Source organism: Prionailurus bengalensis, chromosome A1, assembly GCF_016509475.1.
Source record: "Prionailurus bengalensis isolate Pbe53 chromosome A1, Fcat_Pben_1.1_paternal_pri, whole genome shotgun sequence".
In the NCBI taxonomy this organism is placed as follows: domain Eukaryota; kingdom Metazoa; phylum Chordata; class Mammalia; order Carnivora; family Felidae; genus Prionailurus; species Prionailurus bengalensis.
In genome coordinates, this window is record NC_057343.1 from 193,685,558 (window position 1) to 193,710,965 (window position 25,408).

Consider the following 25,408-nt stretch of genomic DNA (forward strand, 5'->3'; position numbering starts at 1 on the left):
GCCAGTAGATGCTTCCGTTTCTTCCTCTCCATTACATGCCTAGTTCCAGCACTCCTGATCACATGGCATCTGGTAGCTACTGCAGTGCAATTAAACAACTGGTGGTGGCCAACCTCATGAGCATCCCTACCAGGCTGTGAAGTGGGTCTGTCTTCCTGTCCCCAAGTCAGTCTGCAGAAGCCCTGGTTCCCAACTCCTAAACTCTACAAAGGCCACTGGAGGTTCTAAAGTAACTGCCCACCTCAAGAATGGCGGAATTCTCTGGAAGAACATTTCTGATGGGATGCTCAAGCACCAGGCATGGGAGACAGCTGTCAGACTAATGGTTAAGGAAGGACACGCCTCACTTCTAGTTTTATATACACGTAGGCCAGACTGGCACTGAGAATGTTACCGTTGCCAGCACCTGGCCTCAAGAGTCAGGGAAAAGCCACCAACAACCCAGGGGCCAGTCCTCAGTAGGTTAGGGTGTGTTCATCATTCCATCCTTTCCTAGCTTCAATCCTCTGGGCTCAGTGGCTGACCTGGACTCCTGTAAGGCCAGAGTGTTGACCTGTTTCTCCTCTACTCTGGCAGGGATGTCTGTTCAGAGAGGGGCTGTGGTGACCCTCCACAGGGAATCACAGCAACCTTCCTAGTGATCTTACAAGATGCCAGGCCACAGCCAGAGGATGGAAATCCTGAGAGTGGGACAAGTGGGCAGAAACCCTGGGATTCTGTTGGACTGGCATCTCTCTGTTCTCTAGCACTGGCTATAGCTGCCATGTTTTAAGACACATGGTGGACGTGAATTCCAGGCTGGCAGACGCTCTCAAAACCACGGAGAATTCCTGGATGAATACATTCCTGGATGTATTCACTAGCAGCCTCTGGAGCCCATTCCCCGGGCAGATTCCCCAAAAGCGCAATGGCAGAGCCCTGCAAAGCTTTCATGTACACATCCTGAGTGCAGGGTTCCCCTGGATCTGAGGGGGCCCTAACCAGGCTCCATCCCTCAACAGCTGTACCCCAGATGGGAGACCAGCCAGTACTTTGCCTTTTCAAGTTTTTATTTTTATACATTTTTTTGTATTAAAAAGAAAAGCATAATTACCACAAATTACAAAGGACTAAAGCAGGACTAGAATAATGAATGAATCACTTCAGCCTGGAAAGCAGATATTCTCAATAATATTAATGTTATAATACAAGCTCATTCAAGTATTTTACATTTTTTTTGTCCTTTTAAATGTGATATCCTAGCACATGGTAAAGATAATGTACTATGAGCATAAGGTGGAACCTTCTCCGCAAAGCCAGATGACAAGTTTTCCTCTCCAGTGAGAAATGGGCTATAAGTTCTGATCTTCTCTGCCTCTGCCATCAACATGGCTGAAGGAGAGGGTGGGGGCTGGGGCAAATAAATCCAGGGACCCTTCCAGACAGGATACACTTTGGGGTCCCACTCAGGAGGGCACCAGATGACCCAGACCGTTGTACCCAGGCTTTTTGGCAAAAAACCACCCTCACCCGCCCTAGCTCGTCTTCCTTGCCCCTCCTCCCCACTTCTAGGGCCTTCTGAGCAGCTTACTTTCTTTTGTAAAATCAATCATCAGGAAAGGGGAAAAAAAAAGAGCTACAATGGAACAAAACAAAAACGTTAACAACTTTGACATGGGGGCTCGGCACCTGGACCTGAGCCCCGGGGGTCCAGGCTGGGGCAGGCCCAGGCAGCCCCTCTCTTCTGGTAGCGCATCTGCTCCCAGATTCAGGAGAGGGCGAAAGAAACCGGCCCCTTAGCAGGGCTGAGGCACACAGACCTTGTGATGTTTGATGCCCAAAGGTCGTCCTGGTATGGACCGATCGTGGAAGGGTACAGGATGAGAAGGGTTTGGGCAGGCTGCTGCTTTGTGTCTCAGGTCTTGGACCCCCACAGGAGGGTGGTGGGTGTGGAGCGGCCAACCCTGATGGCTCTGGCCGCTCCCGGCATGCCTGTCACAGATACGTCGGTCCTAAATTCAAGTGTCTTCAGAAAGTGAAGATGTAAACTACTCTCTGCAACATTAACTCCTAACATGTTACAAAAAAAGAAAGAAAGAAAGAAAAAAAAAAAAAAGCCCTCTCCCCCCCCATCCTCAGCCTACGTTGAGATGAAGTCCTCACCTCCCCACCCCAAAGGGGCTTCCTCCCTCTGGGGTGTCTGTGGGAGGATCAGGGAGGGGATGGCAGCCCCCTGGCCTGGGAGTAAACTCAAGATAAGAACAGCCTTTCCCCCACACCCCCAAGGCTTCCTTGTGCCCCCAAACCCAGCAGAGGACAAACACTGAGGTTCTATGGTGCTGGATACAGTACTGGGCTGAGCGACCCGAAGGAATGAAGGGGGATAAAGGGAAGGAGGAGGGGGTGCAGGAGTCCAGTGTCTGGCACAACGGGGGGCAGGCACCAGACTGGGCAGGGAAAGGCCTCAGATCCCACTTTTAGAGCAGTGACCAGACACACTCATCCTTGGCTTTCAAGACAACCGGGTAACAGGAACTGAGGTGGGCTCCCCACACAATAACCACTGGGAGGGCAGAGGTGGGAGAGGGCACAGGCTGAAAGCAATGAGGTGCCCGTGACAGAGGGCAAGCCCTTGCCAGCCTGGGATACTGTCTCCGACTCCCAATCTTCGGGCCCAGCAGAGGAAACAGTTAAAAAGAGGGCCAATGAAGTGTCAGCAACTGAGCAACACTACCATCAACTTCTCTGTGCTGCCCGGTCCACACTGGGGGTGACTATGTCATCACGCCCGCACCCAACACACAGCCCAGTCTGTGTGGGTCAGTCCTTCGGTCACCCTCCCTAGCTTCGGATGCCAGTAGACTCCAGCCAGTCCATTATCACTCACGGCCCAACCCAAGCAGTCAGTGGCTGGAGAAGAGAAGTCAGGTATACTCTATGTCCACATATACCTTCCTGCCGCGGGGCTTCTCCAACTGGCAGGATTCCCCCCAGCCCCCAAATCCTCCTTGTCCCTCGTTCCCAGGCAGGGTCAGTTGGAGGATGGGCAGAGATGGCTTGCAGAAGGGGGATGCAAGATGGGCAGACCCCACCAGACCCCAGGGAGAATGGCATCCTTCTCCACCTTTGATGAGACAGAGCCTCCTCGAGGCCTCAGATCTTTCAGGGCAACGTATTTCCAAGCCTCAGCTGCCAGGTGTTCACCTTTCCCCTTTGAGGTTGGGCAGACGGTCAAGCTGAGGCCAAGTGTGTCCCAGATCCAGGCCAATGCTCTTCTTCAACAGTTTGAAGCACGCTTGGCCTTGGGGATCCGAGGGCAGATGAAGGGTGTCACGGCAGGACGGGGCCTGTCGTGAAGCAACAGCAAGCAGAGCGAGGACACGACAGTGGCAGCAGCGTATAGACACAGGACGTCAGCTTCGAACGATGCAACAGCAGGGGTATTTCAGGCAAGGCTCTGATCTGAGCCGCCCCCAACCCTCTTGCCTATAGGCAGGAGGCACTGTACATGCAACTCAGTCCAGAGAAAGATTCTAGCCAATCCAGCCCAGGCACATCCAGAGAAGGTGTGAGCTCTTCGAGTTGACTCCACCGAGGAAAACAGGCATTTGGGTATTTCAGATTCCCGCTCCACAATAAGGCAACTTTTAAAAAAATATTATTTCCAAGAACAAAACAAAACAAAACAAAATCCAAGGGCAGGGGAAATACATCACTTTCTGTGGATTAGGTGGGGGTTTTCTGATTTATTTTTTTGGTCTTTTATGGTCGATTTTGTCTTTTTTTTGTTTTTTTTTTTTGTTTTTTTTTTTTTGTTTTTTGGTTTTTTTTTTTTGTTTTTCCATTTTTCCAAGGATGGAAAGGTCAGAGAAAAATAAAATAAATCATCTTTCAATAGTCTTTTCTGGTATGAGCAGCGTCTCTCTGGGCTGGGGAGTAAGGGGCATGGGGAGAGGGGAGTGGAGAGAGGCTGAAACCTTCCCCCACTCCCACTTCTAGATCCTTTGGTTTCCTTCTCCCAGAACACGGCAGAAGGGCATGGTGGGGACAGCAGGGGGAGAACATGGTGATGGTAAGCCCCAGATGATGAGGGGGCTGGTGCTCGTGGGGCCCAGGGACGCTGCCAGAGCCTTCCATGGGACAGTGCTGGGCAATGGGGCCCACAGGGCCTTCTTGTGGGCTGCATAGTTGGTTGAGGGGGAGCAGGAGGAGGCTGTGGGTGGGAACCAGGGTTACGGCTTACCAGCCGTGGGCAGGGCTGCAGAGTGATTTTGGTAATCCAGACGAACTATCAATAATTTAAAACTTGATATATATATATATATATATATAAAAAAAATCTCCCCCCTTTCCCTCCCCCCTTAGAAGAAGCTAGGATGTGAAGAGTCATGGAGAGAGGAGGGGGAAGGGGGTGTGTGGAGGCTCCTGCCCAGGGGTACCTCTGATAGCCCAAATGGTATACATGTTGCTACTCAGCACAAAGGCCCATGCTAATGACTCTAGGCCTGTCCCTTCTCTGTCCCCTCTCCTGGGACTGGGCACCCCCATGGACTCTTACCCAACCCCCCATCCCCCCTCCAAAACCCCAGGGCTAAGGGGCTTTTTCACTTTCCCAAAGTCTGTGTGTCCGAGTGCTGGCTTGTCCATTTGGCATCTTCCCGGACGGGCTGGCCAGTGGGTGGTGTGGGGGGTTGGCTGATCATGGTGGAGGGCCTGCTGGAAGACTGGGAAGGGCACCGCTTCCTGCCCTCACCGCCGCCACCTCCTGCCGCCACTGGGTGTCGTTTGTGGTTGCCCTCCTCACCCATGGGGGGCTGTAACAGAGGAGGAAGTCACAGGTGACCAGGGGCCACTACCCATACCCCTTTCCTTGCCATGGCTGGCTCTCTAGAGACTTCTTACCTCCAAATGCAGATAACAGTTATAACCTTAAAAACTAATTACCAGTTTATGAGGCACATCTCCATGCCAAGATGCCAAAGCCCCATGCTATTTTATGCACCAGAACCCACTCAGGGAGTCTACACCACCCTTTGATGGAGACACAATCATCCCATTTTACAGATGAGGAAAGTGAAGCACAGAAAAATAATTTGCCCAGGGCTGCATAAATTACATAACTGGTGGAGACAAGGCAGGACTAGGCCCATCTATCTAACTCTGAAGCCCAGGCCTTCACCCACACAAGTTTCTGCTCCCCTCTGAGAAGGGATTGCTTCTCAGGCAATGATGCATGGAATGTGGCAATATGCAATATGCTAAGACGTCTCAGCTCAGAAGGCCCACATGCTCCTGGGCTCTGCCTTATCCCCTTCCAGGCCAGAAAGAGGACACTGATCTAAGAGATCATGATCCAGTCTGGCCTTACCTCTGCCAAACGTCTGGTGACCTCAAGGACATTTCCTTCTCTTTCTGAGGGTCAAAGCTGAGCCCTTCTAGTCCCACTTCCACAAGTCTTCCCACTGCAAGGCTTCTCTGCACACATGCCCCTCCAACCCCCAGAGGAGGAAATGCTTAAGGACAGAAAACAACAGATTCATCTTTATACTGGGAGGCCTGAAGGGCACTGCCACTATCTAACCGGGTGGTTACGGGTTTTCATTTATCCACTGGTACAGCAACTGTAACAATGAACTCTGTCTCCTTCACCACATTATAAAGATTAAAATGAGGTCAATATCAAGGGCCTAACACAGTCCCTGGGACACAGTAATCACTCAATTAATGGCAATTTTTTAATAGATGAGAGGACTATTATTGCTATTTGTCTTTTGGCTAAAAGGTTTGAAGGGAATAAGATGACTGGCACATCTCTACTATATTATAAAGTCTTTGAAAGAACGAGTCTCACTCATTTCTGGAGTCTCTGACTGACATCCATGACTCAAAGCTACCGCTTCCCTGATTATACCCAGTAGCAGTAACCCTGACCCACCACTGGATGTCACCATTGAGTCACCCACTCCAAGAAGACGGGTTGTGTTGGTGCGGGGTTGGAACTGGCCTCTTCCAGAAAAAGCAAGTACATTTACTAGGGCACTCATCCCAGGCTAACCAGGGCATACTAAGATAAAAGAGAGAGAGCATTATGATGGTTTAGCTATAGGACCATGGGAAGGAGGGAGGAGCAACTTGCATAATCCCCTTCAATTGGCTGTCAGTGTCCACTTCTCACTCTCTATTTTACAGGCAAAGAAACTAAGGCCAAAATGGGGGAAAAGGGTCTCTGGGCTAGTGGCATAGCTGGGACCAGAACCCAGGTATCCTGACCTCTGGTCCAGTTTTCTTTCCAGGACAATGAGGGTGAGAAAGACAAGAGACTTTCACTCACATCCACTCGGAAGTCTTCGAGACGTCGGAATTTGCCGAGGTATTCTTGAAGTTTGGGGTCAATGTCCAAATTTTTGGCTTTGGAATATTTCAAGAAGGCCCAGAACTTCTCCAGCCCATAGAGCTGGCCTGCAGGAAAGAGGAGGCAGAGGTGGAGAGAGGTAGAGAGAAGCGGGGCTGGTGAGGAGTTGAGAATTAAGAGGTTCAGGGGAGCGGGAGGTGTGAGGTGACTGACACACAGCCAGACCCAGGTGGCCCCGGGGAGAGAGGAGGGAGAAAAGGCCTAGATGACTGGGGCTTGCAGAGTCCAACTCTGGCTCTCACCAGCTTCATAGTCCTTCACCGTCTCTTCCTGAAAATCCTTGAAGATGTCTAGCCGGAACTTCTTTTCCAGGCCATAACTGTAGTATCGAAAAAGGCACTCCAAACCATATCTGTAGGAGAGCACAAGTCAGTGAAATCAGGACACAGTTTATTTGTAAAACGGGATTGCACCTGCATAATAAATGAATGAGGAAATGGTTTAAGCACGTGGATTATTGAGAAAATGGTAAAAAATCCTTAAAAAGGCTAACATTTAACGTTAGTCTAAGTGGGCCTAGCAGTTTATGGTTTGTTTGCCAGAGGTCAGCAAACTTCAGCCAAACAACAGCCCTCTGCCCACATTCAATTGCTGTAAGAGCAGAGCTGAGGAGTTGTGACAGAGACCCTACGTCTGCAAAGCCTTACATATTTCTTATCCGTCCCATCACAGAACAAGTTTGCCAATACCCTGAGATGAGCGCTCTGCAAAGTCACGTGACCATGTCAATTAGCAGGTTTATCTATCTGACTTCAGAAATTTTACTTTTAGGAACATGTCAAGGAGGTGACCAAAAATACATTGTTTCTATTTTACAGATGTTCATTAACATTATTCAACAAAACTTAAATGTCTTAAAGAGACAGTTAATAATGTAAATCTGTACAACAGAATATAAGCTATTAAAAATTATAACGTATGGGGCCCCTGAGTGGCTCGGTCAGTCATGATCTTATGGCTCGTGGGTTCGAGCCCCGCTTCGGGCTCTGTGCTGACAGCTCAGAGCAGCTGGAGCCTGTTTCAGATTTTGTGTTTCCCCCTCTCTCTGCCCCTCCCCTGCTCACATTCTGTCTCTCTCTCTCAAAAATAAAACATTAAAAAAAATTATAACGTAAATACACACTGATGGATACTGAGATGCTTATGATATATCACCAAGTGGAAAAGACAGGTTTCAAAGTGTTACATCAGAATGAGCCCATTTTATAAACAAATATGTAAATTTTACATCTACCCATGCATACAAAGTCTAGAAGGCCACACACTTAAATATATTAACAATGGTTATCTCTGGGAGTTGGAATTTTCAAATGATCTTATCTATATTTTCTAAACTTTCAGCAAAAGGTATGTAAGAATTTCTGTAAGGAAGTTTTAAAAGTTAAATACTTTAACAACATGGAAACACGCTCATGCTTATAAATGATAAGATACAAAAAGGCATTCATGTGATGATCTAAATACATTAAAAAGTACGGTACAAATTATTATCTAATAGAGGCTATACTTTGGGTAAACAACAGTAGGGTGGTGGGAGACTACAGGTATGTCCTTGCTCACACAAGCAAATATTTTTAGGAAAGCCCCTCGGGATTCTGACCATGCTGGCTATCTGTGGAGAAAGCAACTAGATGGCATGGGGACAGGGATGAGGAGACTTCTCACTATATAACCTCTGTCCTCTGTGAATTTTGAACCATGTAAACGTATTACTCATTCAAAAATAATCATGTTTTTATACAGCAAATGTGTATGCAAAACAGATTTCTGGTTATAGCTCTGGAGGCAGACCCACCAGGAATACTTCACCTCCCACAGGACCCACCAGCAGCCCCCCACCCTGGCCACACTCCTCACATCCTGCTCACCTGTAGCCTTCTTTGGCATCCTCCAGAGCAAGCTGCTTAAACTCCTCATACATCTTTTTGTTGAAGTGATCTCGGAGGAAGAAGGACCAGAAGCGGAAGAGAGTGTTCATCTCCTGAGACTGGCCAATGCCCAAGCGTTTCCGCTCTGATTGGGGACAGAGGAGGAAAGACCTTTCAGGGCCAGGCTGCCCGTGTTGAGGGGACAAATGCTCCTGGGGTCAGACTTTGGTCCTTTCTCCTGTCCCCCCCAATTCCCTTGCTCATCCCCTGTCCTTTCAGTCTTTCAGGAGACGGTCATTAAGCGCTATTCCATGTCAGGCCCTGCTGCCAGGCAGTGCCTGAGCCTCGCCACAAGCAGGTGGCATCAGCTTCTAAATCAGGCCAGCCTGGTCTAGCTCTTCATCTCAAATGCTACTGCTCTCAAGTGTAGTCAGAATAAGGAAAAGCATGAACAAATAATCCGACAACCCAACAAATTACACTGATTAGTCATCACCAACAATTATTTTAGGAATCTAACAATTACAAAATGGTGCCATTAAAAATACACAATACCAAAGCACAAGCAACAGAAGAATAGATAAATTTAGTATCATTAAAAAAACTAAAAGGGCACCTGGGTGGCTCAGTCAGTTAAGCATCCATCCGACTTCAACTAGTTCATGCTCTCATGGTTTCTGGGTTCGAGCCCTGTGTCAGGTTCTGTGCTGACAGCTTAGAGCCTGGGGCCTGCTACAGATTTTGTGTCTTCCTCTCTGCCCCTCCCCGACTCACACTCTGGCTCTTTCTCTCTCTCTCAAAAATAAATAAAACATTTAAAAAAATTAAAAACTAAAAACGAAAAACCTGGGGTGCCTGGATGGCTCAGTTGGTTAAGCATCTGACTCTTGACTTTGTCTCAGGTCATGATCTCACGGTCATGATGAAATCGAGCCTCGTTTCTGGCTCTGCACTGATCACGGAGACTGCTTAAGAATCTGTCTCCCTCTCCCTCTCCTCCTCCCCCACTCGTGTGCATGCACACTCTCTCAATAAATTAAAAAAAAAGAGAGAGAGACTAAAAACCTCTGTGCTTCAAAGAACACTATCAACAACATGAAAAATCAACCCACAGGGTGGGGAAAAAGTATTTACAACTCATGAATCTGGTAAGGGACTTGTACCTAGAATCTATAAAAAACTCTTATAACTTGTTAATAAAGGCAAATAATAGTCAAAAAATAGGCAAAGGATCTGAACAGACATTTCTCCAAAGGTATACAAATGGCCGATAAACACATGAAAAAAATTTTCAACGTTATGGCTTCCAGGAAAATGCAAATCAAAACCGTAAGGCGGTATCACTTATCACTTCAAGCCTATGAAGACAGCTGTAATAAAAAAGACAGACAATATCAAGTGCTGGGAGGACTGGAGCAACCAGAAGCCCTATACACCGCTGTCAGGAACGAAAACATGGTGCCCCCACTTTGGCAAACAGTCTCACGATTCCTCCAAAGGTTTAAACACAGCTATCATATGACCCTGCAATTCCGCTCTTCTATCCAAGCTAAATGAAAACCTATGTCCACACAAAAACTTGTACACGAATATTCACAGCAGCACTATTCATGATAGACAAAAAGTGGCAATCCAAATGTCCATCATCTGACAAACAAACAAACAGAACAGGCCATACCCATAATAATGGAATATTATCTGGCAAGGAAAAGGAATAAAGTACTGACATCATGCTACAATATAGATGAAATGTGACAACAGTATGCTAAGGGAAGAAACCAGTCACAAAGAATGGTGTGATACAGGATTCTATCTATACGAAAAGCCCACAAAAGGCAAACCATTCAGACTGGTGGTTGTGCAGGCCCGGAAGGAGCTGTGGGGGCGGGGATGGGAAATGACTGGTCAGGGGCAAAGGGTTTCTTTCTGTGGTAATGAAAACGTTCTAAAATCGATTCTGCTGATGGACGTGCAACTCCTGAATATACTAAAAGTCACAGCACCTTTCACTTTAAATGGGTAAACTGTATAGTATGTGAATCCTATCTCAATAAAACTGTCATACACAAACGCAGAGGGAAGTAAGGCAGACGAAAGAAGCACTTAGCAGCCATGTTTTGCTAAATGAAAAGAGGTGAGGCAAATTAATACAAGGGAGCATTAAGACTGCTTCTGTGGGGGGTTGCCTAGGGCTCAGTCAGTTGAGTGTCTGACTTCGGCTCAGGTCATGATCTCACAGCTTGTGGGTTCGAGCCCCATGTCGGGCTCTGTGCTGACAGCTCAGAGCCTGGAGCCTGCTTCAGATTCTGTGTCTCCTCTCTCTCTGCCCCTCCCCACTCACACTCTGCCTCTCTCAAAAAATAAACAAACATTAAAAAGAAAAATTTTAAAGATTGCTTCTGTGGGGCCCCTGGGTGGCTCAGTCGGTTGAGCGTCTTGACTCTTGATTTCTTTCAACTTAGGTCATGATCTCATGGTTCATGGGATCAAGCCCTGCGTCGGGCTCTGTGCTCATAGCACAGAGACTATTTGGGATTCTCTCTTCCCCTCTCTCTGCCCCTCCCACTGGTCTCTCTAAAAAAAAATTGGGGGGGGGGGGGGGAGATTGCTTTTGAGCATCTTTACAGCCAACCTGACAGAAATCTATAGTTAAAAGACATTTCAGGAGCCAGGTGGCTCAGTCGGTTGAGCCTTCAACTCCAGATTTCAGCTCAGATCATGATCCCCAGGGTTTGTGAGATCAAGCCCTGCAATGGGCTCTGTTCTGAGCATGGAGTCTGTTTAAAATTCTCTCTCTCCCTCCTCTGCCCCTCTCTCCCACTCACTCGCTCTCTAAAAAATAAAAAAAAAAAAAAGAAAAAAATCTCATGGCACCTGGGTGGCTCAGTCGGTTAAGCCTCCGACTTCAGCTCAGGTCATGATCTCGCGGTTTGTGAGTTCAAGCCCCGCATAGAGTCAGGCTGTGTAGTGACAGCTCAGAGCCTGGAGCCTGATTCGGATTCTGTGTCTCCTTCTCTCTCTGCCCCTCCCCCACTTGTGCTCTACCTCTATCAAAAATAAATCAATGTAAAAAAATTTTTTTTTAATAAAATAAAATAAAATCTCATTCTGTGATAAAAAGAAACACATGAGAGTATCTAGAAAGCTTATTTCCCTATACCATCTTCTAGAGCAGGGGTCAGCAAACTCTTTCCCACAAAAGGCCAGAGAGTAAATGTTTTAGGCTTTACAGGCCAGATATTGTCTCTGTCAAAAGTTCTTCTCTTTCTTCTTTACAACCACTTAAAAATGTAAAAAAATGTAAAAAAAGGTAAACTTTTGATATTTTTTTTATTATCCGTAGAGGAAGATCAAGGAACAAAATATTCTGAGTAGCAGATTCTTTTAGCTTTCTGTATTCCCAACTACGTGGCCTGAGTCTAGCTCCAATCCTTCTTGTTGCAATGTCGTGTCACTTCTTGATCTAAGGTCAGAGAAAACAATCACCTGATCCACCACCCTTACACTCGGATCTAAGTAGTGGACCCAGAGGCTCAGCCCCTCTGCCCCTGTGCTTCTTACCGTTAAGGCAGCGCCTACGATACTTGTGGTAGACGTGTTGTGTGAAGCCATTTTCCTTGAGCAGCTCGTGGGAAGGATGCTGGAACTTGGGCAATGACTGAGGGGTACAGCCATAGCTGCCAACTGCAGGTGTCCCTTCTGAGGGGCTGGAACTAGAGGTCAGGAAAGAGACAATGTCACCAGGTTCCCTGGAGCAGCTAGCCATCAGTTTAGGAGGGGCCCCTCTGGTCCTTCATTCAGCCAAGATCTAGCTTCTCGTAGGGCAGCAAAGAGACCCAAGTACTGTGCTAGGTCCTTAACTTACATCCACGGGCCCAAATCACTCTTTGCACAGACCTTTGGTGCGTTTTACAAAGCAGTCAGTGAGGCTTACAGAGACTGGGAGACTTGTCCTGAGTCACGGGGCTGTTTAACATCCCAGATCGGCACAATGCCCAAACCTGAGCTTCTAAGCATTTATTTATCCAGAGTTCACGTTCAACTTTCTTTGATAAGCTATTATGGGTTAATCCATCTATATGTTTTCTTTAAAACCATGACCATTCTCAGTCTGTGCCATCTTTGCAGGGAGTAGAGTGCATATATAGCTCAATGGCTTCCAAACCTTGCTCTTGAACAGAGAACACTGGGACAATTTTCCTGGGGCTGGGGGTTGGGGGATGGGGGAAGCCACCTAAACCCTACCCCCAGAAGCTGAATCAGTAGATCGAGGGCAGGGCCCAGGAATCTGTATTTTTATTTAATGACCGCCCCATCCTGGGGCAGGCAGCAGATACACACTTTTGAAATCATTCACAAACATTCTCTCTCTGAAGACACTCTGGTCCCATGTAGATGCAACACCACTTCTTTAGGAAAATCTTCCCAGGCTCTGGATTAAGTTCTCTAGACTCCTCCAGATTTTTGGATTTAGATTAACGGTCCCTTTCTTTAATTTACAGACCGAAGAGGTTCATTCTTCCTGGTCCCATCAGCTGCTTGGCTTTCCCACCCATCCTGCAGTCAGCCTCATCTCTCCTCCCCACTGCCCTGGCACCTGATGGAAGCAGTCCGGGGCCTGTGCTCACGGGAATCCATCACCCAGCCCACATGACTCTCCAGGGGCGGGTTCGAGCTGTGTCTTGTCTTCCTTTTCCGAGGCATCTGCAAAGGCCAGTCCAGATTTTGTTATTAATTGCAGTCACAGAACTCTAGGAGCACCAAGCACTTGTAGGACTAAGACCTCTCATGTGTGTGAGTTATTTCACAATTTACAAAGCATTTTCATATCTATTCTCTCACATGATGTCCACAGTTATGAGTCAGGAAATGGTATGCCTATTTCACAGGTGAGGAAACTGAGGCTTGGGAACCCTAAGGACCCACTCCTGGTCCATCCTCCTGAGGCCTTATCCTGGCTACATGGAATCACCACTCCCACACCCGGTCCCTTCTTCAGATGTGGCCACTCGATCCTGGGGGGGCCCAGCTGCCTAAGAATATAGAGCAGGTCTGGGATCTGGCAGTCTCCTGGCTTAAGCAAGGGTAAAAAGCAAAGCAGGGGAAAGAGGTGAAGTGAGCCCAAGACTCTTAGCAGCCCGGCAGGAGAGCCTCACCTTGGCATCTAGTGTCCGTCCTTCTTTCACTACTGGGTAAAACCGTGATGTCTGACTTGAGTCTTTGAGCTGTGGTGTCCGGGGAGTGCGGGGGGTCCTGGCGTTGCGGTAGTTTGGTGACTCTGGGACAGTGGTTGGTAGAGAACGGGCGATGGTGGAGGGCTCAGGAGCACCAAACAATTTGTTGGCCAGGGCATCAGTGGGAACTGCAGAGGCAGAGCAGGCCAGTAAGCAGGGGTAGGCCTGTGACCGTCTGTCCCTGGAAGGCTCCCCGTTGAAGGGCTGCAGACCCTCCCACCCAGGCCAGGGTTCCAGGTGTCACCTCTCACCTTGCTGGAAGCGGGGTGGCCCAGGAGGGACCTCCTGGTTGGGATCCACGGGGGGCTCTGGGGTTAGTGTGTCAAACTGCTCCCGACTGATCATGTTGACTTTCTTGAAGTTCTCGACTTCTTGCTGCAGAGGATATAAGATGGGTGGGGAGAAGAGGTTAGTAAGAAGACTGCCCCAGCCTGTTTAGGAATCGGGACCTGCAGGAAGTTGCAAAGGGCAGCTCCCACGTCCACATACGTGGAATTCTGGTCCCCAGGCTCTCAGCGGCAGCCTCCTCACTCCCCACCCCCAGTTACCAGGGCATGAGCGTGCCGACCCAGAAGGGGTTAGGGCCCGCCCGGCCCTCTTTACGGCAAGACCGAGACGAGGACTTCAGCTCTCCGGAACTCACTGCAGACCCCCGACCTGCTTCCCACCACTGTCTCCTCACCTCCACCAAACACACCGCTACCTGCTCCACAGGCTCCCCTCAGGCCCACCTACCACCACACACAGTCGCTCTGTAAAAACCTACAGAAAGTTTTGACTGTTTCCGGGCAACAGTGATTTTTAAAAAGCCTGTCTTTTCTCTATCTTCTCTACTCAAAACAAGTGCCTTAAAAGGCCTTTCAACTTTTATATGGGCCTAAATATTTGAGACCAGAAGTGCCAATCGAATCCTCATTCTCTTCCCCACTGGCATCTGGCCGACTGTTACGACCTTAAACGCAATGCTCAGCTGGCACAACAGTCATCTCCTGCTCTGGCACAGCTTACAAAAGTGTTTACATGTCTCTTCTCACCGAATGCTCCAGCAGGGCGTCCATCACCACCCCCTTTCCATACACGAGGACAACTGAGGCTCTGTGTCCAAGGCCACACCGCTCATCAGCCTTCCCCTGTCCCACGCACTACAGGTACCCCAGGCTCCACCCCCAGTGCCGTGTCCGAGCCTCACCTTGATCTGGGAATACTCAGGTTCGAACTTCTCAGTCCACAGGTCCTGCTCGTAGTAGAAGAGCCCGTCGTTAATGACCTTGGCCAGCTCGGCGCTCATCTTGGCACGAGAGGTGTGGTTGCCAGTGCGGTCCCCCCCGGGGTGCCGGCGCATGTAAGGTGGCGTCTGGGTGACGATGAGGATCTTGTTGACATCCCGGTCATCGATCTCATAGTCAGAGTCCTCATCAGACCAGGCGGTGAAGGTGTTCTTCCTCCCATCCATCTGCTCCATCTCCTCGTCAAACAGGAAATCCAGTTCCTCTTGCTCATCCTGCTCCTTGGACGTCAGCTGCTGAGCGGGCAGCTGCGGAGGCAGAGAGGTCGGGTGGAGGAACCTGGGCTCCTCGGACTTCTAAAATGGGGACAGACCAAGGGGAGAGGGAATCACCGGGGCGCCCTCGGACTGGCCTCTGTAGCTGTCCGCCGAGAGAGAGGCACTGGCCATGCCACCAAGCCGCAGCTGTCAGCTTTGGAGCCAGTCCCCTAGGACTCCAGGTTTCTTCTCTCCCGGCTCACAACACAGTCACTCACAAACAATGAGGTGACAAGTTCCCTGCAGCCACCTGTGCTCTCATTCACCTAGCCTGGGAGTGAGCACACAGCAGAAGTTCAACAGGTTGATCCATCTGTTCCATCTATCCAAAATCTAAGAAAACAGAAGCTTCATGAGGCAAGGGCCACAGCTGCCTTGCTTTTCATCATATCCCCAGTACCTAGACTGGGACCTAGCAACAGCAGATGTTCAACTATCTGATGAGTGAGCAAGCACCCACTGGCACCAGGCCCTGAATGAAGAACCTAAAAGCAGAATAATGAACAAGGCACAATTCTTGAACTTCAGGAGCTCACAGTTTAGTGGGAGAAAAAGTCAAACAACCAGCCAGCCAAGTGTAATGTGGTATTGGTAAAGACTAACTATAAATAGAATTTGTGGAGTACATAGGGAGAGGCACTTATTAACGACTAGAGGTGGGGACAGTCAGGGAACGCTTCCGGGGAGCTGTAATTACTGAAGGATGAGTGTAAGTAAGCCAGGTGAAGGCAGGGACCAAGAGTGTGCTAGGCAGGAAGAACAGCATGTTCCAGATGCAAGAGACAACAAGGTGCTTTCAGCAAAAGAAAATATTTCAGACCGTTGCTAGACTGAATTTATCTGAGACTTTGGCGCAGAAGCATTTGTCTACCTCATAATCTATATCCAAAAAGTCAATTCCATGCTTTGCAAAAAGCTTCCATGTAAACACCAAACCTACTCGATTTTAAGGTTCAAGATAGGCCAGGTGCGAGCGGGGCTCTGTTTCTGGAATGGGGGCTAAGCCTGCCTGTCTTTCCAAAGTCTTCACAGTCTGTAAGCCTGGACCTCCTAAAGGTCCTCAGGACTCTGGCCTGATCCCTGACACTCTGTGGTCAAAGGATCACAGCCAGAAGAGATAGGGAAGTTGGGGTTTGAACAAGAGGGAGACAAGGGAGACAGTCACAGTGGCACAATGGAAAAGGGGGCATAGAATTTCAGACCCCAAAGTCCAAGGTCATCTATGAAGCCGCCTTACAAGCCTCAGACCAAAGAGATCTTTAAGAGGAGGTGGGGGGGGCGCCTGGGTGGCGCAGTCGGTTAAGCGTCCGACTTCAGCCAGGTCACGATCTCGCGGTCTGTGAGTTCGAGCCCCGTGTCAGGCTCTGGGCTGATGGCTCGGAGCCTGGAGCCTGTTTCCAATTCTGTGTCTCCCTCTCTCTATGCCCCTCCCCTGTTCATGCTCTGTCTCTCTCTGTCCCAAAAATAAAATAATAATAAAAAAAAAAACGTTGAAAAAAAAAAATTTTTTTTAAAAAAAAAAGAGGAGGTGGGGGATGGGACAGAGCACACATCCGCTTCTGGAAAGGGGGCACTCATTTTAGTTGGAAATGGAAACCGTTCTCTAACAGTGGACTCAATGCACACTACTGGCATATTGCTTTATAATTTCTAGAGCAGTCTAAGCCCTCCTTTCTTTCATGTGAAGATGGGAACACTAAAAACTTGAGATATTAAACGAGCTGCCCAAGGTCAACAGCCATCGGTGACAGGAGACTGGTGCTCTAGTCTAGACTAACGCTACATCCAGGCCCTGTGTCTGTTTCCTCTCCCTTCCTTCTTCAGAGGGCCTGAGGGGCTTATACAGGGGACAATGAGGACACACTTAGGCATTAAAGCAGCCCCAGCAATTTAGATGGGGCAAAAATAAGAGCCAAATATCAAGAAACCTGGGACACTGCTGCCCGGGGCTGTATGATTTCTTCCCATGGAAAATCCCACTCAGCTAGGGCTATCCTGAGCAGTGGTCCTCACTGGAAAGGGAAACAGTCCTACCAGCTTTCCTGCAGTCACTGCTGACCTCAGATCACATCGCCACCTTGAGCCACCCAGCCTGCCAGCTAGCCCCTCAGAGCCCTGTACCCAGGCGATATCCCCTCTCCATGCTCCAGCCCACGTCCCACACACCTTGGGTCGTGCTGGGGACGGCCGCGGCCTCTTCTTCACTTCAATCCAGTTCTCAGAATCCAGGTCAGGCAGGCTGGCAGACAGGCCCTTGGGCAGTGTCTTCAGGTTGCTGACCTCCTCTGTTTTGGTTGGCACTGGGGTGACTGCGCGGGGAGAGCCAGGTGCGGACTCTGGAGGGTGGAAAGGTGAGACCCTCAACCTTCTAGTCCTCCTGATGCCAGTTGGCTGGGTGACAAGGACAACAGGAAGGCACCTACAGGTCTGCAGTACCTACCTGTCTCCTTCTGGTAGTGCTGACGGGGCACAAACTCGGGGCAGTTGAGAAGCTGGGAGAAATCGGTCTGGGAATAATCCACTATTGGGGGACCAGGAAGAGGCCACTTCTCCGGCTCCTCCCTCCTGCGCACTTTCTCATCAACGATCTCCACCACCTTGCTGTCCTTTAGGGCCTGCAGGAGAGAAGGAGGGAGACGATGCAGAGAAAAGACTTGGACAGAATGAGATTTTTGGAAGCTGGCAGACGAAGGACTGGGCCCCACGAGCTCAGGCAGGAGTCTGGTACTGGCAGGGGTATAAGAAAACTGGCACCATCTTCCACAGCTGGTGGGCAAAGGAGCTGTGCAAACTTGTAGGAGGGTACCAACATGAAAAACCCACCTGCCCCTCGACCTGCCATTCTGCATCCAGGAATCTGCCCCCAGAGAAATACTGGCACAGACAGTTTGGGGAAAGAGGCACTCTCCTATTCTGCTGGTGAGAATGCAAAGGCCAACCTCTGGAGAAAAGGAATCCGGCCATTTGCCCTTTAGTGCAGGCTTCTCACTTCTAGAAATGTATACCAAAGAATACGCTGGCAAATATATGAAAAGATATATATGCAACTGTAAATAGGAATGAAGAGCATCTTCCTATTATGTACTACTATGCGGTCAGCTCCCAGAGTTAGTAAGTGAAAACAAAAAACAGGTGAAGAAATACAGGCACTACATGCTGTCATTTAACTAAGAAAGGGGTAGGATATAAATGCACAGAGAGACTTTTACTTAGGTTTTTTTTTTTTTTAATGGAAGGATTCAAAACAAGTTGCCTACAAGAAAATAAAGGGAAAAAAGTGGAAGTGAGAGAATTTTAAATCAGACTTCTCGGAATATACCATGTTGACTTTGAACCATGTAAATGTTTTACCTAAATGTAAAACAAATTAGAAATTAGAGGGGAAAAAAGCAATCCCTAAAACTCGAGAGCAAAATGAAACTAACAAAACTAATACACATCAAGTTAGAGACATGACCACACAGAGATTATTTCAAGTAATAACTTGAAAATACAGTCATTTGAGTGTATAAGAAAAAAACCCTGTTTTTAGTAGTAGAGGTTATTATTACAAGAATAGGCTATATAAATTGCTGAATAAAACAAATGAATAATTATGTTGATGTCATCAGCAATTAGAATTTGGGGCACAGGATAAAGGACTATTACAAATAGAAGATAGTTGGGGTTGAATAAAGATCCTGTAGTCCTGAACTATAATGGAAAATATTAGTAGAGGGGTGCCTGGGTAGCTCAGTCAGCCGAGTGTCCAACTCTTGATTTCAGCTCAGGTCATGATCTCACGGTTGGAAGGTCAAGCCCCCTATCAGGCTCTGTGCTGGGTGTGCAGAGCCTTCTTGGGATTCTGTCTGCCTCTCTCTCTGCCCCTCCCTGGCTCACTCTCTCTCAAAATAAATAAAAAACAAACTTTAAAAAAAAAAAAAAAAAAGAAAGTATCAATATTATCTCATGATGCATAAAAACAAAAAAACAAAAAACAAAAACAAAAAACTCCAGAAACAATGACCAATCAAAACAGCAACAATCAACTCAGACTGTAGTATATAAATACCACTTCCCCAGAAGTGAGGACCCAGAATTTCTTGAAAATATGGCCAATCCCCTAACTGAGGCAGGAAACGCACAAGATGAACCAAGGCTCCACTAGCCAAAGATGGGACAATTTGATTCAGCATATGAACTGCAATGGGTTGAAAAAACTGCAGTATGTTTGAATTCACAGGTTGTAACACTGTAATGGTACTAAAAGATACTAAAGGAAAAAAAGAAAAAGAAAAAAACAAACAAAACAAAACAAATCAAAAAAAACAATCCCAAGCGCCAAACCTTTAAAGCTATTAGGGATCAACTCATAATTCTGAAAACTGGTTAACAAAGGAAAGTTCAAGCATTTATCCGCCCTTTCTGTACAAACCATACCTCTTGGTAACTGAATAGCTGATGAGGCAAAGTTTCTCCTTAAAGAGGTATTCCAGGTAACAAATGAAGACAGATTGACAGAATTAGAATCTTACCATTTTACAATCCCTAATGAAATACCAGACAGTCATCAATAGCAGCTTATAGCACAAGAGAACAAATGAAACGCTATGTGCCACCTGAGAGAATCTATCATGATCTTTACTCTCGATGAAGACGGGAGGAAAACCCCCCAAACCTGAATCTTGAATCTGATCAGGCTTCTGGACCACCAATTTACAAAAAATTTGGAATATACAAGAATATGCTAAATGACACCACTGTGTCCCATGAGAAATTTGACAAAATACACAACCCAGTTTATTGAAATAATAAACTGCAAGGAAAAAGAGAAGGGAAGGGGAGACTTAAGACAACATATGGGTCTTGTCTGGATCCTGAGTCTCAGTTTTGACGAGTGGGGTGAATTTGCAACTGGCTGGGTATCTGGACATATGAAGGAATTAATACTTGTACATGTGATAACGACATGGTGACTAGGTTTTTAGCAGGTATTTATCTTTTGAGATAAGTACTGAAACGTGGATGAAATGTCAGGTTACCTGACATTTTCTGCGAAGTAATTTGAAAGAGGAAACACAGATGGGGGATAGATGGAGTAAGATGGACCATGAGGTGGTAATTGCTGAGGCTGGGTTCATCATACCATGCTGTCTACTTCTGAAATATCTGCAATTTTCCATAATAAGAGAGAGAGAGAGAGAGGCAAGAAGGGAGGCAGAGAGGCTGGCCAAGCCCTGCGACTTTAGCAGAATTCATCAGATGGGGACTCCTCCAGGGTTTTTTGCCGTGGCCCAAACTCTAGCTCCTTAAGTAAGGACCTTTCCTTCCCCTGCACCCCAGCACCAGGAAGGGAGACCTACCGCAAAGATGAGTGAAATGTCAGTGGTAAGAGCCTGCACTCGGTGGAAGGAAGCAATAAGGGTGATGGGAAGGAAACCGTCAGCATCCATTTTCCGTCGCAGGAAGAAGTCTCGCTCTAAATTGTCCACGCTGAAGTAGTATTCACTAGGTGGAGGGGAGAAGACAGATGATTGCTGCAGCATCATTTACGAGTCTGCTTTTCTTGTTCGGAACACCCCGGCCACCACACATAGCCTCTGACCGACCCTGACCCAGCTGAACGTACAATTTTGCAGGCTGAAAAGAGATGCTATCTTTTTATGGCTCCCTAACCATTCCCCCTGCCCTTCGGCTTCTTCGTATGCCTGGCCAACCCTTCATCTTCCTTTAAAACCCAGTTCCAGGGGCGCCTGGGTGGCGCAGTCGGTTAAGCGTCCGACTTCAGCCAGGTCACGATCTCGCGGTCCGTGAGTTCGAGCCCCGCGTCGGGCTCTGGGCTGATGGCTCAGAGCCTGGAGCCTGTTTCCGATTCTGTGTCTCCCTCTCTCTCTGCCCCTCCCCCATTCATGCTCTGTCTCTCTCTGTCCCAAAAATAAATAAACGTTGAAAAAAAAAAACAAAAAAAAAAACCCAGTTCCAATGTTATTGGCCACTTTCTCCTCTGCTCCTAAAATACTACTGCACTTTACTGAAATGATCCACCTCCTTGTATGGCTCCCCCGACTGAGGGACCATCAGAGTGGTTCAGAGCTAGGGTTTTGCCATCAGACAGAAATGGATTCAAATCTGTGCCTTGAAATACTAGCCATGAAACTCTGGGCAACACTCTGGGTCTGTTTGTTCACTTACGAACTGGAGAGAAGACCCAGCTCGTAGGAACAAGATAGCCGCAGGACTAAATAAGAGGATGCCTAGAAAGCACTTAATAGCAAACCTTACTAACTGTGTGGACTCCTTAGGTGTTTGCTAGCGTTCTGACCGTGCTGCCATTATAAACAGAAGTGCACAAAGGGCTGGACTCTGGACACTGCCTCTCCTTTTTGTTGTGTTTTAAATTTTCTTTAGGCAAATATGGTATTACTTCTGCAATAAATATTACCTTTATGAAAAACTAGCTTTTATTATGAAAACTTAACTTTTTAAAAAAAATTTTTTTTTTCAGCGTTTATTTATTTTTGGGACAGAGAGAGACAGAGCATGAACGGGTGAGGGGCAGAGAGAGGGAGACACAGAATCGGAAACAGGCTCCAGGCTCTGAGCCATCAGCCCAGAGCCCGACGCGGGGCTCGAACTCACGGACCGCGAGATCGTGACCTGGCTGAGGTCGGACGCTTAACCGACTGCGCCACCCAGGTGCCCCAAGAAAACTTAACTTTTTAAAGGATGAGCAGCGGTTAACTTTTTCAGCTCCAGCCAGGGGCAGGCACTGTCCCTAGCACCAGAAGGACCTGCCCATCCCTACTCTGCCAGCAGCCACCTCTGACGGCTCCCAGGCCCCTACGCATCCCTCCAGGAAGAAGGCTCCTGTCCACTCACATCTGGCGCTTGATGTAGTCTTTGAGCAGTTCCTGGTCCACGCTGTAAAGCTCAGTGCTGCTGACATTGTCAAAGTAGTAGGTGATGTTGTTCATGTACTTGGGGGTGCGAGGCCCCTCTGCACCATCAAACTTTCGGTAGCCAAACTGGTAGTCAAAATGGGCTATGGGGGAAATGGGCGCCATAAGGGAGAGGAGAGCCCTGCCCGCCGCCCCCGCCACGCTCCCTCGGACATCCCGGAGCCCAAAGGGGCCTCACGTACTTCGAGTGCCACCCCGGCCGCGTCCCCGGCCGCGACCACGCCCCCGTCCACGGCCACGGAAGGAAGCCCGCGCCCCACCAGCCCCATCACTCTTCACACTCGATGTCTCATCCTGGTCGTGCCAGGCAGGCTCCGGTTTGGTCTCTGGTTGCCAGGCTGGGGTGGGGGGGGCCATGGGCACGGGCACGTAGGTGGCAGGCTCAGACCCTATGGGGAGAGGGGCGCTGGGTCAGGCTTGAGGGCGACCCCCATGCCCAGGCCCTCCACAGTGGGCGGCGCATACCTTTGATCTCCCCGCGGTTGGCAGGCGTGTGCCGTGGCTCTGGCGGGCGAGCAGGGCGTGAGACCAGTTTCTCTCTGGGCACTTCAGGCTTCATGTCTATTTGCAACGGAACCCACTTGTGTTTGTTCCCTGGAGGACAGCATGGGCACATGAGGAAGGCTTGAAGGAGAGGTCTCTCCTAGCCATCCCTACCCCCAACCATTCTTTGCTGTCTCGAGCAACAAACCTGATTCACAATTTGATGACCCACACTAGACCTCATTTTCATCTCTAAAATAAGGAAGCCATGGACCTCAGTGCGACAGACACTCACAGCTGACTCCTAATATCAATTTCTCCATGGTCAGAGAACCCCTTTCCGGAGCCAGACGCATGGCTGCCCAAAATCAAGACTGCACTTCCAGGCTCCCTGTAGACATTGTCAAAATTCTGTCTATGGAGAGCTCCGTGAAAGTAGTCAATTCCAGGCCAAGTCCCTAAAAGGGAACTGCTCTCCCCTTTCCCGTTCCTGCTAAGTGGAATGAAGAGGGAAAGAGTGAGCCATCTTGGATGAAAAGAGCCAAGACACCACAGCAAGATGAAAGGAAAGGAATAGTTGCCATTCTAGGCCTGGCCTACTTACACTCAGCTGTCAGATGAGAGAAATGAACTTCTATCTTGTTTAAACTACTGTTACTTTGAATCTCTGTCAAAGCAGCCAAACTTGTACCCTAAACATCTTAGCAAGGGCAATGGAAACTCTTGTTTTAAATGAAATCTTACATGGGACAGCAATACAACAAGATACATTAAGATTCCTCTGAGGCGGGGACCTCATCTGTCTTGTGCACTGCTGGAGCCCAACTGCCGAGAACAGGGCTTACCGGATGCTTGTTAAGTAAGAGAAGGAACTGATGGACAGCAGGCAGAAGTGAAGATTGCTGGCCCGGTGGCCTACACCACTCAGCCTCCCAAGGACTTCTCGGGGCTCCTAAAACTCATCCAGCAGCCCCGAGTTCTGATACTTCACAGTTCTGCCTGCACACTTCTCCCAAGCCTGTTCCAAGCCACTCACCTTTCTTTTTCTGGCCCCCTCGCTGGCAGTCCTCGTCCCCATTCTTCTCTTCCCCAGATTCATCCGATTTGGTTTTCGGGCTCTCTTTACTATCACTCCCCTCTCCTTTCTCCTGTTCCTTCATGTCCTTTCTGGGGGGCAGCTTCCGGGCAGGCTGGGACTTGTGGGGCTGTGGCTGCAGTAGGAAGCAGAGTAACAGGGGGTGAGGTGAATCAGAGAGCCTCCTAGGATGGGGCAGAAGGACCCCTGCCACTAGAAAGGTGGGGCAGGGAAGACGCAGCATGCAACGGCAGGTTGGACTACATATATTCTTAGGTCTTGTTTTTATGCCTGAGATGCCTCCACTGGGAAGTGTACTCAAACAGGCAGGAAGTAGGAAACAACCTGTTTCTTCATCTTCCTTGAGTCTCAGTAACTGAGACAACCCACCAGGATACAGGAGCCATACGTTTACTCCCTATAGGACCAGACCGTCCAGGCAGTCTGTGGGACGAAAGAGATGCTAGCCCTTGGCTTGTCCACAGCAACCCTAATGTGAACTGAAGGCCAATGGCCACAGCCAGGGAGTGATCTAGGCCATCAGTCCAGAACAAAAGCACTGGAAGGGGGGGACTGATCAGGAGTTCCTCTGCTGGGACTAAAGAGCACTACATAAGCTTCCCCAAGACATACAGTCTGGAGGTGGGTACCTGGCCTAATGACCACTCTCCTGCTTCACTCACTGGCAACCCAAGTATAGCTGATGGAGAACACAGGCTCTGGAATAATAATACAACAGACTTGACTTCCAAGGCCCACCTGACCATCAAGGGCTCGTTATTAGCCTCTCCCAATGGCTGGTTATTAGCTCCAGTGGTCTCATCTGTAAAACGGGAATTACTAAAGGACCTATCTTTAAGTCACTGTGAGGATTCGATGAAATGGTAAGCAGCACTTGGCAGTCCCTGACATACAGCAAGGGCTCAAATGATGATGATCCTTAGCTATTTCAGAGTTGCCCATACTGTACCAACCACTCCTCTCAAAAGAAAAAACCGAGAAAGTTAAGACCCGAGGCTCTGAGAACTTAGGCCAAATGTGCATTTGTACATAGCATTTAAACCTGCCCACTCTTCCCCAAAGACTCACCTGCACACTCTTGTGGGCTATCTCTCCAGGTGTGGGCCAGTTGATTGCATCTCCAAAGTCACCAACCTGCAAGGCACGTTCTGTGAAGGCCCTGGGGTGGCCATGCCCCTGCCATTCAGCCCCTCACCCAAACAAAATACAGCTCCCCCGAGAGATCAGAACCCACAATCATCTGTCCACTAGGACCATCCACAGTGGAGGCCCAGAGGGGCTCCCCCGCTATTGAGAGGATCCAGAACTACCTCACAGCTCAGAAGAGGCCACCACCTCTTTCTTCAAGGAAGCCCCCTTTAGGCAACCCGCTCCTACTCCTTACCTTGCTGCCTTTGCGCTGTTTAGGAACTGCTGCCCTCACCACCTTAGCTGGAGCAGAATGTTCTGTGGGAACAAGAAGGGAGAGATGGTTATGCACAGCCCACGGAGGTGGCCACCGCTAGCTCATCCTCATGACCGCCTCTACTCCATCAAGCAACCTGCAGGTTTCCAAAGGAGGAAGACATGGTGAAGAGGGAAGGACACGTGCTCAAACACCAGTAACAAGTATACCAGCCTCTCTCTGAAGAAGTCGTGGAAAATGAGACCATGGAAACAACCAATGGACAACACCCCATGAACACCCATGAAGTGAGGCAGGAGGGCCCTCCCAGCTCTCTACTCTCCTGTAAAGAGAGCACTGAGGCCTGAAGAGGGTAAGTCTACAACAGACTGGGGCCATGCCAGAGCTGGCTCTGTAATTAAAGGCTCCCTAATCCCAGCAGGTTCCACGAAGAAAGGATCTGAAAGACCT

The 25,408-nt window shown here is 48.6% G+C and overlaps 1 protein-coding gene across 4 annotated transcripts in view; it reads right to left on the reverse strand.

Moving 5' to 3' along the window:
* Window positions 1-1,031: 1,031 nt before the first annotated feature.
* LARP1 (La ribonucleoprotein 1, translational regulator) overlaps window positions 1,032-25,408 on the reverse strand; it is a 57,191-nt gene continuing 32,814 nt past the window's right edge. The window contains exons 2-19 of one of the 4 annotated variants that reach the window (XM_043597640.1): window positions 24,938-24,999; window positions 24,622-24,687; window positions 23,494-23,668; window positions 22,440-22,568; window positions 22,256-22,363; window positions 21,895-22,057; window positions 20,379-20,523; window positions 17,477-17,651; window positions 17,203-17,372; window positions 14,683-15,075; window positions 13,745-13,868; window positions 13,416-13,621; window positions 12,857-12,963; window positions 11,821-11,972; window positions 8,260-8,404; window positions 6,634-6,743; window positions 6,311-6,438; window positions 1,032-4,793 (exon numbers count right to left, since the gene is read on the reverse strand). In XM_043597640.1, the coding sequence (XP_043453575.1) occupies window positions 4,584-4,793; window positions 6,311-6,438; window positions 6,634-6,743; window positions 8,260-8,404; window positions 11,821-11,972; window positions 12,857-12,963; window positions 13,416-13,621; window positions 13,745-13,868; window positions 14,683-15,075; window positions 17,203-17,372; window positions 17,477-17,651; window positions 20,379-20,523; window positions 21,895-22,057; window positions 22,256-22,363; window positions 22,440-22,568; window positions 23,494-23,668; window positions 24,622-24,687; window positions 24,938-24,999 (2,768 nt within the window). In that variant the 3' untranslated portion in view covers window positions 1,032-4,583. Of the gene's footprint in view, window positions 4,794-6,310; window positions 6,439-6,633; window positions 6,744-8,259; window positions 8,405-11,820; window positions 11,973-12,856; window positions 12,964-13,415; window positions 13,622-13,744; window positions 13,869-14,682; window positions 15,076-17,202; window positions 17,373-17,476; window positions 17,652-20,378; window positions 20,524-21,894; window positions 22,058-22,156; window positions 22,364-22,439; window positions 22,569-23,493; window positions 23,669-24,621; window positions 24,688-24,937; window positions 25,000-25,408 lie in introns of all 4 variants that reach the window. The other 3 variants (XM_043597629.1, XM_043597618.1, XM_043597646.1) reach the window with 3 other exon arrangements.